Source organism: Mustela nigripes, chromosome 13 (assembly GCF_022355385.1).
Source record: "Mustela nigripes isolate SB6536 chromosome 13, MUSNIG.SB6536, whole genome shotgun sequence".
NCBI lineage: Eukaryota > Metazoa > Chordata > Mammalia > Carnivora > Mustelidae > Mustela > Mustela nigripes.
The window spans coordinates 136,968,318-136,985,593 of record NC_081569.1 but is presented as its reverse complement, the minus strand read 5'-3'; the positions used below and the strand labels follow the sequence as shown (position 1 = coordinate 136,985,593).

The window sequence follows — 17,276 nt, the reverse complement described above, 5'->3', positions numbered from 1 at the left end:
TTTGTAATTTGTCTGAGGCCGGCTGTGGGTCTGCTGCGGACCTCCTGCTCAGCCCCTGGAAGCAGAGCTGGCCGGCCGGCGGCTGATCACAGAGGCATGCAGAAGTGCAGTCAAGACCAGCAGAAGAACCGTCAGCAGAGCCCGGCCGGTGTGGTCGACCACAGAACCATGAGCCATGGGGGTTCTAAGTCTATAAGCTTGGGGGCGGGTTGTTGCGCAGCAAGACATAGCTTCTACAGGGCCCCAGGCCACCATCTATATTCCATGTAATCTGGTAGAGTGATTGTTTAGTGGGTCTGAACTTGACACTCCCCTGTTTAGCGTCTCTGTGGCCTCTTGTGGCCTGTAGGGAACACCGACCTCTGAGCCTTGTGACACTTCTTCCAGCCCTTGATCTCACTGCATCACATCTTGGGCGAGACAAAGACTGTGGGTGGTTGACACCCACATTGTCCTAATTAACTGTAAGACCCAGCTCGGGGTCACCTCCTCTATTACCCCCGTTTCTTGAACTCCTTCCAGGCAGACTCTGTCATCCTGGGATTAGCAGCTCATACTGAGAAATGACTTCTTTCTCTACCAGCCCCCCTGCTTGCAGTGAGCTGCTCAAGGGTGGGTGTGCCTTGGGACCAGGGAACCCACTGTTAGCCAGGTTCTACCATGGGACAGCTCTGCTTCTCAGAAAGTTCTTTCCTCAAAGTAAGCTGGAATCTGTTTCTCAGGACTTTTTTTTTTTTCTTTTTGGTCCTGCTGGGGAAATGCAAAATACATTTGTCCCCTTTCTCTGTAGGTCTCTGCTTCTTCAAGAAAGCCCTCTCAGGCTCTCACTGTGTCCTGAAGGTTATGTTATTACATCCCTTTGCCAGTCTGATCCCTTTCTTCTGAATGAGCCAAGAGATGAAACACAATACTCTTCATGACCTCGTCCATTGCTAAGCTAAATGGGATATCACCTCCCACATTTTAGATGCTATACTCCTATTAAAATAACCCAAGAACTGGCAGCTATTTCAGCAGTCACTAAGCTCCCTTTCAAGGAAAATCCTGAAGTATCTTCCTCTCATACTTGCTGAGCCCAACTGACCCTTCTAATACCCTTCTTTCCCTTAAAGATCCAGAAAAGTGAGCCTGTCTTCCTGCTCATTATCTTAAATCCAGTGCCAGGCACAAGGAGTCTGCCACCAGGAAGACAACTCTGATGCTGGGATCCCTGGCACTCAGGCCTGTTCTCTGACTTCATAGTCTGGTGGGCATCCCTGGGTCTGGACAAAGCCCTACCCCAGCAATCCAGCTCACTGGGTAACCTCAGGAAAGTCTCTGCCTATGTCTGGGCCTTGGCTTCCTAATCTGTAAAATGGAAATGTTCAACTCAATAATATATACATGTATTTTAAACTTTTTATTAGAGTCACAGGGAGATCCCTTGTACTCTTACTCAGTTTGCCCTGTGATGACATCATGTGTAAGTCTGCTGCAATGTCACAACCAGGAATGTTTTCGGATTCTAGCCACATTGTGCTGGTTTGACACGCACTTATTTTAATTTAATGGGAAGCCTTTTCTAGCGTGTAGGAGAGACGTCCTCATCAAGCTCGTGACTCATCTCCGGAGGACGAGAACCTGTCTGTGTCCGTTGCAACACCTAGGAGTCTCCCCGGGCTGGGATTTGGGAGTGTTGAGTGCTGTTCAGCGCCCACAACGGATGGGGTGATGGCTACGGTGGGGGAGCGGGGAGGGCAACTGTGGACTGACACGACAGGCCCACAGCAGGAACTGGGTTAGAGAAGGGGCCCTGCATGTCTACCCTGGGCCCTTCTCAGACAGAAAGTGGGAGCCCACCTGGGTGCCGGAGCCAGGGATGCCGGGAGACCACATGCTCACTCATCTCTTCGTGTCAGGTGTGAGCCCTACCAGGCGAGGCTCGACCCACACAAGAAATCCCCTGGGTCGAGCGCATCACCCGAGCTGCGAATTCAAAAATTTTATTTCTCGCGCAGCACTGATCCTTTTAACCAAGGCAGGAGTTTCTCCCTCTGCCCACGAACACTTGACCTTGTCCGCGGGGCTGCGGGCCGGGCTCTGGTGACGGTTACACCCACCCAGGAGATCAGGTGTCTGGAAGACTATGCACACAGCCTAATGTTGAACAGGCGCACGAGCAACGGTCTGATTTCTCACGCCAGCACGCTCTAGATGGTGGCATTGTCTTTTGCAACCCCCAGAGAGCATTTTTAGAAGGTACAGGGGACCGAGAAGGCAGCACGGAGGGCCTTTTCAGGTCAGGTCACTCAGAGCGGCGGAGAGAGTCGGTGTTAGCCTTCCTCTCCGGCCCTCTCCTTCGGCCTGCGAGTCCTGTCCTGGCCGCCTTATTCAGAACCTTTGCTCCCAGGATTCCTGCCCCAGGGGCTCAGACATGGCCTTGGTGTTGGGAAGCAAGCAGGCAAGCTGGTGACGCCAGCCTCTGCTCTGTGGGAGGGGGCTGTAGCTCTGGCATCAGGGGCACCTGCTCTCAGCACCAGAGAACTGGTGTCCTAGAGAGCACCCCAGGGGGCCCCTGCTGTGCTCCCAGAACCCACAGCAGTGTCTGGCCCGAACTAGAGGCTCAGTAAACATCTGCCTAAGGAAGGAATGCAGGCTCCATGTCACTAGATCCGCCAATGCCCAGGGGAAGCCCGGAATGGGATTCTTGGGTGGAATTTAACTATTGGTCACCAACTCAAAAATAGTTTTTAAACACTACATGATTTAAATTAAACACATGTGCTGGCTGGATCAGTGCCTGTTGACTTAAATCTCTGCTCTCCAGGACGCCTCCAGGGGCTGGTGCACTGACCTCGGGGGTGGCCGCTGCTGGCCTGCAAGGGTCTGGTGGCCCAGGCCCTCTTAGAGCCCATCGGTGGGCTCCAGGAGCACTGGCTTCTTTCCCTTTCCTGAGTGCATCCAGGGCTTTGCTGCTGCCCCGTGAGCACTGGCCTTTCTCGAGCAGAAGCCGTTCCTCCCTGCACTCCCAACCCCGCCTGGACACTGGCCTTGGCACCTGACCCACAGCTGTCTCCTCCCCGGCACCCTCCAGCACTGCCCGCCTGCCCGCAGGGGCCCTGTGGGCTCCCATCCCCCGCCTCTCCATTCCCGGGCTGCCCGGTCTCTCCATTCCCAGACTGCCCGGTCTCTCCACTCCCGGACTGCCCGGTCTCTCCATTCCCAGACTGCTCGGTCTCTCCACTCCCAGACTGCCCGGTCTCTCCACTCCCGGACTGCCCGGTCGCCAATGACCTTCTCCTTCTCTCTATTCCAGCTGCTCAAGGCCATGGCCACACAGGAGATGGAATGTTCTGCGCAAACACTTACTCTGTGGCCTCAACCTCCTGTTCTTCTGCTCTGTCCTAGGTGCTCCCACGGTCCCCGCTGTGTGACCACATCCATGTCTGTCTCCCTCACCTCCTAAGATCATTCCTTCTCTAATTCAGCCAGTCTCCATAGTCTGACCAAAACCCCCAACCCCCTTGAGCGGTGGCGGTGCTCTGGCAAAACCCCAGCCCTGGAGGTACCCCATGTCTGCCTGTCTGGGGCCTGATAAGCATGGCTAGAATGAGTGACACAACAGGTTAATGCCTTCTAGCTCTAGCCGGGCCCCCCATGCTTCCCTCCATGACCTTGACCGGCTCGTCCATCTGCGAGCGCCTTGTTCCTCACTCTCCTTCTCTTCTCCCTCCCAACCTGTACACCTACCCACCTCTGGCTGGAGCTTGTTTCTTCTCTCTGCAACACACCATTTTCCTGTTTGGCCTGGCCAACTGCGTGTCCTTCAGACTCACTACTTACAGTCCCAGTCTCTTCCTCCGGGAAGCCCTCCAGATCCCACTCCTCCTGGCCACGCCTCCTGGGGGCTGCTTCTCTGTGCTCAGAACACCTCCTCACACGTGGTGGGGGCAGTTACCCTGCTCTCTGACACTCTCCAAGCCCCTTGAACGCAGACTTTTCCCAGTTCACCCCGATCCCCTGGAGCAAAAGACTAAAGCATTAACAGTTCCATAAATACTCTTTCTGCACAGCGCCCGTGTCGCACCTGCGTGCCCCGGTTATGGCTCTGCCAGGCCCCCCTCCCTCTCTCTGCGCCTCTAGATTCTGCCCTTCCTAAAACTCAGCTCCCTGTTGCCTCTCTTCAGAGCAGGTCTCCGGACAGCCCTGCAAGAAACGCACCCTTTTCCCCTCTGAACACTCACGGTGCTGGATACGGGGCGTGCTTCTGTGATTTCTCGCTTTCTTTTTTTATATTCTTATTATTCATGCCAGTCTCTTGTGGATGGGATCCCTAGTTCTAGCATCTCTGTGTGCCTAGCCATTAGCCTAGAACCTTCTGGGTGGGCACGTGGCAACGTGCGCAGAGACCCTTACTGCAAGTTTCCTGTGGCTGCTGGAACAAATGAGCACAAACTCGGTGATGTGAAACAACACGGCTTTATTGTCTTCTGTTTCTGGAGGCCAGACCTCTGAGGTCCATCTCAGCAGGCTCAAGTCCGGATGTCTACAGGGCCAACTCCTTCCAGAGGCTTAAGGGGAGAATCCATCTCTGTCCCTTTTCCGGCCCTTAAGGGGCGCCAGCAGCCAGCCCCTGGCTCTGGGCTCCTGCGGTCCCTCCAGCCTCCTGCTTCTGCGGTCGCATGGCCTTCTCAGATGCTCACATGGCCACTTCTCTTATAAGGACCTTTGTGGAGACACTGGACTCACTCAGATAATCCAGGATCAACTCCCCATCTTGGGACCCTTACCTTAATCACACCCACAGAGAAAAACATGCAACAGTTTCCAGGGATGAGGTCCTGCCCATTGCTGCGGGGGGCCAGAGGGCAGGGTGTGCTCCATCCGGAGCCCACGACAACAGCATCTATCATGTCCAGAATTACTGAAAAGGAAGCCACGCTTCATGGCTCCCTGCTGTTTTTCTTCTGCCAGAAATGTGGGAGAACATCCGTCCTGTGCGGCAAGGACCCCAGACTAAGACTCCGAGGGGTACACTGCTGGTAGAGCTCCCAGACCTTGGTCCGGAAAAGCCGGCCCACGAAGACGTAAATGACGGGGTTCAGGCAGCTGTAGGTGAAGGCGAAGAAGTTGGCATACTGAAGGCCCAGGTCGATGAAATCCTCCCAGAAGCAGCCCCGGACGGCCCGCACCTGGTAGAGGAATTCCAGGAAGGCGAAGAAGTGGTAGGGGGTCCAGCACACCAGGAAGGCGGCCACCAGCGTGAGGATGAGGGCCGTGCTCTTGCCGCCCGCGGGGCCCCCGCAGCGCGTCCCCGGGACCTCCGCCCGCCCGCGCAGGGAGGCCAGGATGTGGGCGTTGAAGAAGACGATGGCGGCCAGCGGCAGCAGGAAGCCCAGCACGTTCAGCTCCACCATCCTCGCCCAGGGCCAGGCCCCGCCGGGCGGCAGCAGCACGCAGGCGTGGGAGTTGTTCAGCTCCGGCACGGCTTGGACGGAGCGGAACAGGAAGGTGGGCACGCTCAGGAGGCCGCCCAGCGCCCAGATGAGCAGGCAGGTGACCTTGGCCCGTCGCCGCTGCCGCCGCCACCGGCTGGCCATGGGGTGCACCAGCACGCGGTAGCGGTCCCAGCTGATGGCCACCACCAGGAAGATGCTGATGAACAGATTGGCCTTGATGACGCCATTGACCAGGCGGCAGAGGGGGCCGCCGAAGGGCCAGCGGAACTGGTGCGCGATGTTCTCCGCCCAGAAGGGCAAGCCCAGGACGAACACCAGGTCGGAGGCGGCCAGGTTGGCCAGGTAGATCTCGGCCACGCTCAGGCGCCGCCGCGGGAGGAGGAAGACGGACAGCACCAAGAGGTTCCCCAGCAGGCTGCAGACGCAGATGATGACGATGAACGGGGGGAGCGCGCCGTAGAGCAGGGCCCAGGCTTCCCGCGCGCCATCGCACGACGTGGCATTGGGCGCCGAGAGCTGGCTCCGGTTCAGCAACAGGGACTCCAGCAGGCTCCGGGTCGCCATCCACCGGGACCTGCACCGAAGGGCATGCAGAGTTAGCGGGAGGCCGCCCCTGGCAACCCGCCCCCAGGTTTGGGAAATAAGGTGCTATTGGCGCGTGGCCACACCTGCTCCTTTGTGTTTTGTCCAAGGCTGCTTTTGTGTGGCAGCCACAGGGCTGCGTGGCTGGCACAACTGGGAATACTCGCTGTCTGGTCCCCTTGAGGAGATGTTTACCGACCCCTGGCATAAAGGAAAGGACAGGGGCTTTGACACCCCAGTCCGAACCCTGCTGCAACCTCTCGGTGTGGGCTACTGAGACCCCTGACTTTTATTTTTCCTTTTTGGAAGTCGGAGCCAATCGTATCCCTCTTGTGGGGCTGTGGCGAGGACCGGGGTTTGGATCTGTGGAGCGCTTGGCGAGGTCGCCTGGTCCAGAGGAAGCACCCAGTGGAAGGTGCTGATTCGTCTTATTAACAACCACAGTAGTGGGGTGCCTGGGTGGCTCAGTCGGTTTGGCTCAGGTCATGATCTCAGGGTCCCGGGATCGAGCCCCACATCAGGCTCCCTGCTCCGCGGGGAGTCTGCTTCTCTCTCTGACCTTCTCCCCTCTCATGCTGTCTCTATTCTCTCTCTCTCTCAAATAAATAAAATCTTAAAAAAAAAAAAAAAAAAGAAAGAAAGAGTAGCCATTCACACCGAGGAAATGATCTCTATCTCCAGGCACCATTCGAAGACGTTCACGTTTAAATATTTTTTTGTTTAATTTTCCCAGAAGCTCTGTGGGGGCTGGGTCCTTGTCCCCTCCATGCAATGGTTCAGAAACCGGAGCCCTGGGGGGCTGATCTCTCCTTCGTGGTCACACAGACCTCGACCGTCTGACCCCAGAGCCTGGGCCTCTGTCTACATGATCCTGCTGCACGTTTTGTCCCCACTTGGTAGACGAGGGAGCCAGGCTCTGTTGTTAACAGCCTGTCCTGGGAGACCTCAGTCTGTGCTGTCCCCTAGCCACACAGCTGGCCTGCCTCCCGCGTGCCGACGCTGTTCCAGGGAAAGAGAGATGTGGTAGGAAGGAAGCGGACTATGCCTCCCAGCCCTCTGGAACCCCATGGAAAGAAGGGACCGTGTCCTGTACTTGTGGGCTGAGATTCTTCCACTGGGCAATGCCTCACAGCATCTAACAGAAGATACTGTGTAAGAGAGAATCAATCTTGGAAGAGTCTTGGCTGGGTGACCTTGGACAACCACTTGGTGTCTCTGAGCCCGACTTTCCTTATCTGAGGAGGTGATGACCGTCAAGTTTTGACACTGTTGGTAACTCACACACTGGGCCATTCACACCAAAGCACAATTCACCAGTTCCTCCATGCAATTATCTACTGAACTAGTATTTATTGAGCACCAGCTGTATACCTCGTGCTGTTCTAGGTATTTTGGACACGGCAGTGAATCAAACCGGTAAAAACTCCTTGCCCTCGGGGGGCTTCTAGCCTAGTGGGAGGAGAGAGCCCCAACACTGAACAGACTAAGTAAATGTGTTGGCTGGGGAGTGGTGGCAAGGGGGAATGATAAGATGGAATCAGCGTCTAGATTTATATTGGAAGTAGTACCACCGTGATTTTCAATCAGATGCAGGCTGTGAGAAAGGAAGGATCAGATGTCGTCAAGAAATATGAGGTTGTCCTCAACTGAAATGGAGGTCACAGACTGCAGATGGAGCAGGATTTTTTGAGTGGGGGGGGGGAGATCAGGGGTTCATTCTTGGACATGTCAAGGTTGCGATGTCTACTGGCCCCCAAGTGGGGATTTCTAGGGTTCACCTAGATAGTCAAGTCTGGTTTTCAGGGACAAGGTCTGATACTGTGATTACCTAGATGGTGTTTAAAGCCACACGACTGGATGAAATCACCAAGGGAGAGTGTAGACAGAGAAGAGAACAAGGTACCTGGTCACCAGAAGGCAGGTGAATGGGACACACAGGGAATCATTGGTTGGGGGGCTGTGGAGTACCTGAAGCGCTCGGGAGCCCTGACCCAGAGCGTGCGGAAGAGTCAGGATACTCTTGTTCTGTCAGTTCCTGCAAGGCATAAATCCATAACTAAATACTTCCTTGGTTATTCAGAAATACTTGTTTGTTTTTTTTGATTCTTTTAAAAGTAGGCTCCACGCCCAGCGTGGGGCTCAAACTCATAGCCCTGAGATGGAGTTGCGTGCTCTACTGACTGAGCCAGCCAGGCGGCCCCTGGAAATACTTTTAAATTTTGCAATATGCCCTTTCTGGCAGTGATGAGCTCAGAATTACAAGCCGTGGAGACTAAAGTAGCGAGCTTCTGTTTCTCAAGGAAGCTGTGGTGACTGTGCAGGTTGCACAGAATGTTTGCTGATGTTGACATCACTGTGGGGCTGCAGCAATTTCGCTGAACCCAAGAATACCTGAGACACAAAAGCTGCCATTTTAGAAGTTCATGTTTTTAAAAGATCTGCCCTAAGACACCGATCTCACCCGTGGAAGCATGGCTTTTCAACTTAGACCAAGCAACTGTTCTGCAAATTAATTCAGTTGATTTTTGGTTCTGGTTTTCTCCTAGACAAATTTCTGGAAGCTCAGTCTGACCAAACAGAACAAAGGGCTTTTGGGGAATTCTATTCTAAATTTAGTTTAAATTGTTTATGTTGGAACTAGAATTATATTTTTGTGATGGTAATGCAAAGACAGATTATCCTGAGCATGGTGTCATGGTAACAGTTACATTCTTACTAAATAAAAGACCAAAGAAACAGAAATGTACACACTGGGCGCCTGGGTGGTGCAGTGGGTTAAGCCACTGCCTTCGGCTCAGGTCACGATCTCAGGGTCCTGGGATCGAGTCCCACATCAGGCTCTCTGTTCAGCAGGGAGCCTGCTTCCTCCTCTCTCTCTCTGCCTACTTGTGATCTCTCTCTGTCAAATAAATAAATAAAATCTTAAAAAAAATGTACACAATATTTATAATTACTTGCAAGTAAGTTTCAATATTCTACCAATTGAAATGGAGATGATTGCTGACAAAATTAAGAAAACCACAGCTTTTTTAGTGCAGTTGATGGTGAATTAAAAAAAAAAGAAAACCTTCGACATGTATTTCTTTCCTTTGCTGCCCATCATCCATCTATTTTATAAGACCTTGAGCCTAAATGCCTGAAAGTGTTACTAGTTGTTTATTAAAGGAGAGCTCTAATTTTTTTTTTTTGAATTTTATTTCAAATCAATGGGAGAGCTTTAATCAAGATGTTTAAAGAACAGAGTACTGAAACATCTGCTTTTGCATGTCTAACGATGGAAAAAGAAGCTATTGTGCAGAAAATAAAGGAAATGTATTGTAAAAAGAAAGAAAGGATTAAATCAGAGAGCAAGGGCTCCGTGGCACACAAGATTTAATTTTAAAATTCTCTAGTGAGCTTTGGACTTCCTCAGTTTGTGGGAAGAAACTTTCCGTTGGATAAGTTCATATTCTGTATAGAAATGAGGTGAAATTGGGAAAACCTATGATTCATGACATCTAAGCTTGCCAAAGCATTCAAAAATCACAACTACAGTTTCTTTGTAGAGTTGCATCTAGTAAAAGTATTTGTGGAAGAAAGCCACTTTGAATGAAGGCATAAAGGCACCACATGTGAAAATATCTGGGCTAAAGTACTCACATCATTTTATATGCAGAGAGTCGGGCTTGAGAACAGCCCCCCTTGGCACAACTTGCTCAGTGTGTGTTGGCACCTGAGCACCTGCCCCAGCCCCATTTTCTTAAATAAATATGTTCTAGTCTAAGAGAAGGGTTGACTGAAGGTGCTAATTTATTAACTGTAACACTTGAAGGCGAAGAGTTCAGCAATTATGTGGAACAATTAAAAATAGTAAGACCAGGCAAGAAGAAAAAGTCATTCTCCAGGAAAATGTCCCGGACACACCCAAGACAGGCACGGATCAGAGCCCACGGATTTGTACCCAGTTTATGCTGCTTAGGTCCTTTTTCAGTGTTCAGCTTGGTAACATGAAAACTTATTTTGCCTTCATGTATACGGGTGGATATATATACTTAAAGACGTAACTATTTTTTAAAACAATTGTATTACTAAAACTCCTTTCTAACTCCATCACGGTAATATGGCCAAGCTGTTATGGGTTTGTGTGCATATAGAGAGAGTTAAATACATCAATATTTAGAAAATAGCTTTTGCACGAGAACTGCTTCATGAATGCACTGCTGTGATACAGCTATTTGGTTCTTTGAAGCCACCTGATTTGTGGGGCTTCCTTTCAGCGGCCGCAGGAAGCTGGTGTGCCCATCAGACTTGATTTCTCAGATGCCCCGGGGCGGGGAGAGGGCCCAGCACCCCGTTGGACTTCATACACATCTACAGAGCTGCGTCCTGAAACTGTCATGGGGCCTCACACCATGCCTTCCTGTGCCCTTCTCTGCACTTGGGGACCAAGTTCTACCCACCAAGGAAAACCCGCTCAACAGCTTTGTCTCTGCCCCAGGCCTCCCCGACACTGGGGCTGGAGGGAGACCTGGATGCCCATGTCTGAGCCTTCAGCATCCCCTACACCTGTCAGCTGTGGAGGTTCAAGACTCTGCTGGGCTCTCAGGAACTTGAGCTTGACAGCGGGGCTGCATGAATAGTCAGAGAGTTGTGCCCATGGTACAGATGAACAAACTGAGGCACAGATATGACACCAGGGGCTCTGGAGGTGGAGGAAGGGGCTGTGAGCCCAGAGACACAGGCAACCTCTCAAAGGTGGAAAAAGCAAGGAACGGATTCTCCCCTGGAGCCTCCAGAAAGGACACAGCCCTACCAATACCTTGACTACAGCCCAGTGTGACTGATGTGGAACTCCGAACTTACAGAACTACATGACAGTAAATTTGTGTCGTTTTTAAGCCACGAGGTTTATGTTAATATATTACAGCAGCCAAGGAAATCTCATCCAGGGGGCAAGGCTTCACCCTACCCGGAAAATCAGGGACTGCTTCCCAAGCCACATGCCGAGACCTCTGAAGTCAGCTTGAATCTGATCGGTTCAGCACACGCTGTCCTCTGTCCCACAGTCTGTGTCTGCTCAAGATGGACTTACTGACTTTTTAAGACTTTTTTCCTCCAAGATTTTATTTATTCATTTGACACACACACACACATACACACAGAGCACAAGTAGGGAGAGCAGCAGGCAGATGGAGAGGAAGAAGCAGACTCCCCGCTGAGCAGGGAGCCCGACACAGGGCTCGATCCCAGGCCCCTGGAATCATGACTGAAGCTGAAGGCAGATGCTTAACTGACTGGGCTACCCATGCACCCCAAGACTTATTTATTTATTTGAGAAAGAACATGAGCAGGAGGGGCAGAGGGAGAGGGAGAGAGAGTATCAGGCAGACCCTGTGCTGAGTATAGAGGGTAACATGGGGCTCCATCCCAGGACCCTGAGATCATGATCATGACCTGAGCTAAACCCAGAGTTGGAGGCTCAACAGACTATACCATGCAGGTGCTCAAGCTAGGCTTATTTCTAAAGGGTTTGTCTTTGCCACCTGCTATCTGTGTTTATAGCAAGTTGGACAGAAAGAAGAGACCTTCCTTCACCACTTCTTAGTTGTAGCTCTGATATTTGCCTGGCATATAGTAGGTGCTCAGTAAACAGCACTATCGACATAGTAATATTTGATCTTATTTGTTAAAAACTTAGAGATGACCAGGCAGGTCTACCAGAGAAGATGGGTCTATAATTTCTATGTGCCACTTTCTGAGTTCTCTGTACATTTTAACATTGACATTGTTACTCGGGAGACTACTGTCTTCCACAAGGAGGGCTTCTTGGAATTCATTCCAGTTCCAACAGTGAGGTGGTAATAAAGGCATTTGAAATACAGACACAGAGATTAAAGAATCACAGCTCAGTCAAATAACAAGATGCTATTGTCAAGCCACAAATAACCTAGCCAGTTATTGGCCTTCTGAAATCTGGTAAGCCATCCTGGGGAGGTCTGTCTGATTTTTATCCATCAGAATTTGTAATGGAAGCTGGTCAGAGCCCACACAGAACACTTGGGAGGCTGTATCCAGCCTCTACATATTTCCTGTGGCCTTGAAATAAAGAAAGAGCTTCTGGAAACTTCCCAGGCTAGTCCAGACACTCTCTTCCTTTTCTTCTGGAAAAGCAACTCAACCTGGAATATAGTCTCTTAAACGGATTTAGAATTAGGATTCCTTCCTTCCTTCCTTTCTTTCTCTCTTTCTTTTTAAAATATTTTATTTATTTATCTGACACAGAGAGATTAGAACTCACAAGCAGAGGAAGCAACAGAGGGAGAGGGAGAAGCAGGCTCCCTACTGAAGGGACCCCGATGTTGGGCTCGATCCCAGCACCCTGGGATCATGACCAGAGTCTTTGGCAGTGCTCAACCAACTGAGCTACTCAGGTACCCTAGAATTAAGTTTCAAAAAAACACACACTTAAAGAAAGCCAAAAATTCTGCTAATACTTAGTTATAAAGGGAAGCTTTTTTTTTTTTTAAGATTTTATTTATTTATTTGACAGAGAGAGAGATAGAGATCACAAGTAGGCAGAGCAGCAGGCAGAGAGGAGGGGGAAACAGGCTCCCTGCTGAGCAGAGAGCCTGATGTGGGGCTCGATCCCAAGACCCTGAGATCATGACCTGACATGAAGGCAGAGGCTTAAACCCTCTGAGCCACCCAGGCGCCCCAGTTTGTTTTTTTCTAAGAGACGTGGCTCTCCTCTTACATCTCGCTCTCACAAGAGGGGGAATAAAAAGGTGGTGATTTACTTACCCAGGAAAGGAAAGAGTTCACAGCTTCAGCTGACTTTCCCAATGACGAGAGCAGCCCTCAGAGGTATGTTCTGCACTGAGAAGCCTCGTGGAAATGCTGCGGCCTTGAATTATATAACCTCCTCTCCGATGAGGTCACTGGAGGGATTGCCGAAAAGAGTGAGTCTTTCAAAGGAAGAAGCAAGCTGAGGTTTAAAAGGAGAACTGCTCTGCATTTGGGGGGCTGGCAGGAATTCTGCTCCCACACCTCCTCACATTGGCGACATCTGGGGAAGCCCGGACAGCCCAGGAGTGCTGTGTTGGCCAACATGCACTTAAAATGCATCCTGGCCTCCTTCTGAGCCCCCGTGAGCCTCCGTGGACACTGAGTGATAACAGCCCCATTGACCACGGGGTCCTTCCTGCCCGAGGTTTTGCAACAGCTTTCCTTAAATGCCTCCTTCTGAATTTCGGCCCTGAAGGATCCATGGCCAAGAACCCGTTAGTGTGGAGCCCACTAAACAAACAGTGAGCTAGGAAAAATTTGACTCAGGCGGGGTCCGGAGTTGAGTAAGAGCAGATGCACTTTCCCTAATCTTCCCGGGCGGCTCCGAGGCCCATTCTTCAATGCACATTGCATCTGTCAACTTGAACTACTCAAGACCTCGTGTTCAGTCCGCAAGACATGTCTGGCTTTCTTTGGGAGTCAAGTTTCAGAGCCTTTAACTGCAGTGCTCCTTATCCGCCCTCTTAGAAAATTAAGACATTTCTGAGTCCTTCCCTAAATGCAGGAGAACGCATCCATGTCAGGGCTTAAATTCTGGCTTCTGGAAAGGGGATCCCCGAATCTCAGGGTCCCAGCCCTCCACATTCCTTAGTCTGCCTCTTGGGTGCTCCATGTCCCCTTGGGACGTTACCTTGAACCCAGCCTCTCTGGAGCAGGACATGTCCCCTTTGTCTTCAGAATCTGGTCTTCTCTCTTTCCTTTGTCTGTACTGACACCTCGGTGGGGATAATATGCACTTTAGAATTTTCTAGCAGTTTTCTAATATGCTAGACGTATTAAAGTCATGGGAGCAGAAGACAAAGAAGAAGATGATTCCAAGATTCAGTAGCCTCTGGAGTTTATCTTTGGGAAGGCCGCCTCCCATCAGGGGAGACTTGGGACTATTTTATTTTTTTTTAATTTTTTAAATTTTTAGTAACGTGGGTGTTAGGTGAGTGTCGGACATCGTTTGGGGGAGATTTTCATCAGAGAGAGGCTCCAAGTCCCATTTCTTCCTGATTAGTGATGAGGATTGGGGTATCCCCAGAGAAACCCTTTCAGGAAAGCTGCTGCTATTTTTCTCCCTTCCATATGCGTTTAGACTGGACTGTATCTGCTCTTATGGGATGCCTTCCTGTCCAGGCCCTGAGATCAGGTCTCAGGGTCCGACCCTGGCCCTGCACACGTGGGGGCAGGGGGTGGCCCATGAGGACAAGGGGACGCTGTGTGGCCGGGCCCCGTGACTCATTTGCTAGAGGATGACTGAGCTGGGGCTTGGGAGATAACTCCGTGGCAGCCTTGCCAAAGCCATGGGGCCTCGCCCGGGGGTGAGATGGAATGTTCTCTAAAGAAAATGGATGTTCCCACTGTTGCTCACTCCGAGTGGGAAATGGGAAGTGGGTCTTGGGCCCAGGGAGGGGAGAGTCTCCTTCTACTTCTGGGGCAGTGGGGAGAGGGGGCCTGAATTCTGGGAGGCTGAGGACAGGGAGAGTGAACCCCAAACCTGTGGGAAGAGGAGCTCGATTTCCCAGGACTGAAGGCAGGATGAGGGAACCTCCCATCTAGGAAGGGGTACAGACCCCTATAATGTGGAGGATGGGGAAACCCTGGAGTGGGATGAGGGTCCTCTGTGTCCTGCGGGATGTGGGGGGCACGTGTGGGGAGAACAGGGCAACAAAGAGGCACAAAGAGGTGGCTGGCAGGGTTCCCAGGACTGCCATCTGCGAACAGAGGACAGCCTGTCTGGCTTGGTGGGACAGGTCCTCCCTCTTGGGGACTGTCCCTGAGGCGAGTGCTGGGACTCTAGGCAGCTGTGTCTCCTAAGCTTGGGGTGAGCTTGGGCTTCGATGCATATTCAGGGAAGGTGGGGTGGAGTTTGAGGGACTTGGGGACTCATGGGTCACAGTCCCCACTGTGACATACACAGTTCTCCAGTCGCTAAACCCCGGAGCCACCCTGTGTCCTCTCCTAGTCACATCGAGCAGCTTCTGCGAGGACATTTCATTGGGAACATCTCTGCAGGTAACTTCTAGAACCCAAGCGTACTCAGGGTTCCTGCTCGGCCACCACAGTCACACGTGTGGTCCCTACTATTAACTCTACTTGCAGACACAGGAAAGAAGCCGAAGCTGGGCACCTTCTGACCTGAACCAAAGGCTCATCGAGCTCTCTGTCCCCTCTGTCCAAGCCTTCCTTCTGTCATCAGTGTTAGTCTCTCATGCCGCAGACACGTCTACGACACGGAATTCCCAACAAATCTTGCTTTCTCATTCTCCTCCTTCTGTCAATGCCTGTGTTAGATTGCTATTCCAGAGCACTGGATTTTGTCATTCCAGAGGACTACACCCCAGTCCCTGGGAATTCACAGACTCCACAGTCCTGCTTGTAACACCCAGAGCCACTTCCCGATGCTGGGGCTTCTGATGCGGCTGAGCTGTGATTGGCAGGCTCCCTGGTGCTTCCGGACTTGTCTTCCTGTGGGCATTTGCTGGCAATGGCCTCTCCTCCCCAACCTGTCTGCTTTGTGTCCCTCCATCATTCACAGCCCGTTGTAGCCCCTTGCTCCTGGATGAGCACGGGCCTGTGTGTTCCTCCTTGTATTCTGCAAATACGGAGGGGGTGCCTGCCTGCCTGGTGCCCAGGGAGGGCTGGGTTCAAGGGGACAGAGAGAAGAAGCCTCGGCGTGTCCCTGGGTCTGCTCATGTTCCGGCAGATCCAGCAGGTGGTCAAGCTCACGTTGGCGGGCAAGGGTGTAAACGCCGTTACAGAAGAGCCCAGGGCGGGCACACAGAGGGTGTGGGCAGGGAGTGGCCCAGCTGGAGGCATCTGGGTGGAAGGGAGGTAAAAATACAATCCTCAAGTTTGTTGGTTTCCCAAAGCGCAAACCCCTGGAAACTGACAGTTGCAGGCTTGAGAGGGCCCCAGGCCGCTCTGAGCACTGTGTCGGCCTGAGCTGATGGCCGTTTGGAAGTGAAAAGCTCTGGGCACTTGGCAGAAAGCACTCTGCTGGGCCAGGGGTTCCAAAGACCAGGAAGGTGTAAAAGTAGCCACATTAATCCCTGTGACAGCTTTGCTCTGGGAGAGGCTGTCTCACCTGGATGGGATGGGGAGGGTGGCTCGGCTGACCCTCCTTTGAGGGGAGTCGGGAGAAGCCCCTGAGCTAACACAGCTGGGCCCTAGAGCACACTGGGCCCGGGAGGGTGTGACTGGGGATGCTCAGCCACATTCTGCTTTGTTCTAAAGCCTTAATCGGACCACATTATCTCTGCTGGAAATTCTCACTGCTCCTGTCTCAGGCACAGGAATGGACTAAGACTTGTCTGTGACACAGCCTGCCACCTTTTTTGGGTGTCATGGTCATGGTCCCCACCTGATCCTCCATTGACTTTCCTGGTCCCCTTGCTCTATTTTGAACATGCCACATCTCTCCCACCTCAGGGCCTCTGCACTGGTCGTTCCCTGTGCCTGGAGCACACTGCTCTTAGATGGCTCCATGCCTCGGGTCTCCTGTTCCTTATAACCCGCTCCCCTCCCTTATCAGATAGCCCTTCTCTGAAATAACCTCTCCCCTCCTCCCCGGCTTCCCTGTTTGTTATAACCATTATCCTCACCTGGATACCTGGTTTGGTTTTTACTTCTTGTGTCTCCCGCTAGAGCATGAGCTCCACGGGGCAAGGGTTTATCTCTTTTGATTGGAGTCATCGTCCAAACTCTTACAACAGACCTCAATAAATATTTGCTGAATGAATTCACAACCCTATTCATTTCTATATCAGAGTATCCATAGTTTGTCTCTGGCTCAACAAGCAGTCCTGAAACCCTTGAGGGCAACGTGTCCCTTGTGGGCACTGGAAAGACACAGATGAACAAATTCCTTTCCATGGCCCCTTGAGGGACTCTGGGTCCCTCTGAGGACAAAGACACACAGTGGCTGCACAGAGTGGAATGCAGAGTGACAGCGAAGAACCAAGGGTCTGTCTGAGGATGAGGACCTAAAGAGTTTAATTCTGCTTGAGGCTGAGTCTGGAAAGAATTATGGTGGAGAGATATTTGAGCTGGGTTTTGAGAGATGAATAGGAGTCAGAAGGCAGGCAAGCTGAAGAAAGCATTGTAGGAGGAAGGCTCTGCATGCATACGTATAAGACATGTTTGTGGAAGGCTTCCTTGGAACTTGGAGCCAGAAAGCCCAGGCTCAAGCCTCAGACCGTGTTTACTCATTCTTTCTGGGTACCA

General features: G+C 51.8%; 1 protein-coding gene across 4 annotated transcripts in view; it reads right to left on the bottom strand.

The window, feature by feature from the left end:
- Nucleotides 1-4,442: 4,442 nt before the first annotated feature.
- The window catches only part of BDKRB2 (bradykinin receptor B2), a 55,334-nt gene continuing 42,500 nt past the window's right edge, over nucleotides 4,443-17,276 (bottom strand). Inside the window, exons 2-4 of one of the 4 annotated variants that reach the window (XM_059373918.1) lie at nucleotides 12,801-15,869; nucleotides 7,989-8,055; nucleotides 4,443-6,012 (exon numbers count right to left, since the gene is read on the bottom strand). In XM_059373918.1, coding sequence (XP_059229901.1) covers nucleotides 4,923-6,002 — 1,080 coding nt within the window. In that variant the 5' untranslated portion in view covers nucleotides 6,003-6,012; nucleotides 7,989-8,055; nucleotides 12,801-15,869 and the 3' untranslated portion in view covers nucleotides 4,443-4,922. The remainder of the gene's footprint in view (nucleotides 6,013-7,988; nucleotides 8,056-12,800; nucleotides 15,870-17,276) is intronic. The other 3 variants (XM_059373916.1, XM_059373917.1, XM_059373915.1) reach the window with 3 other exon arrangements.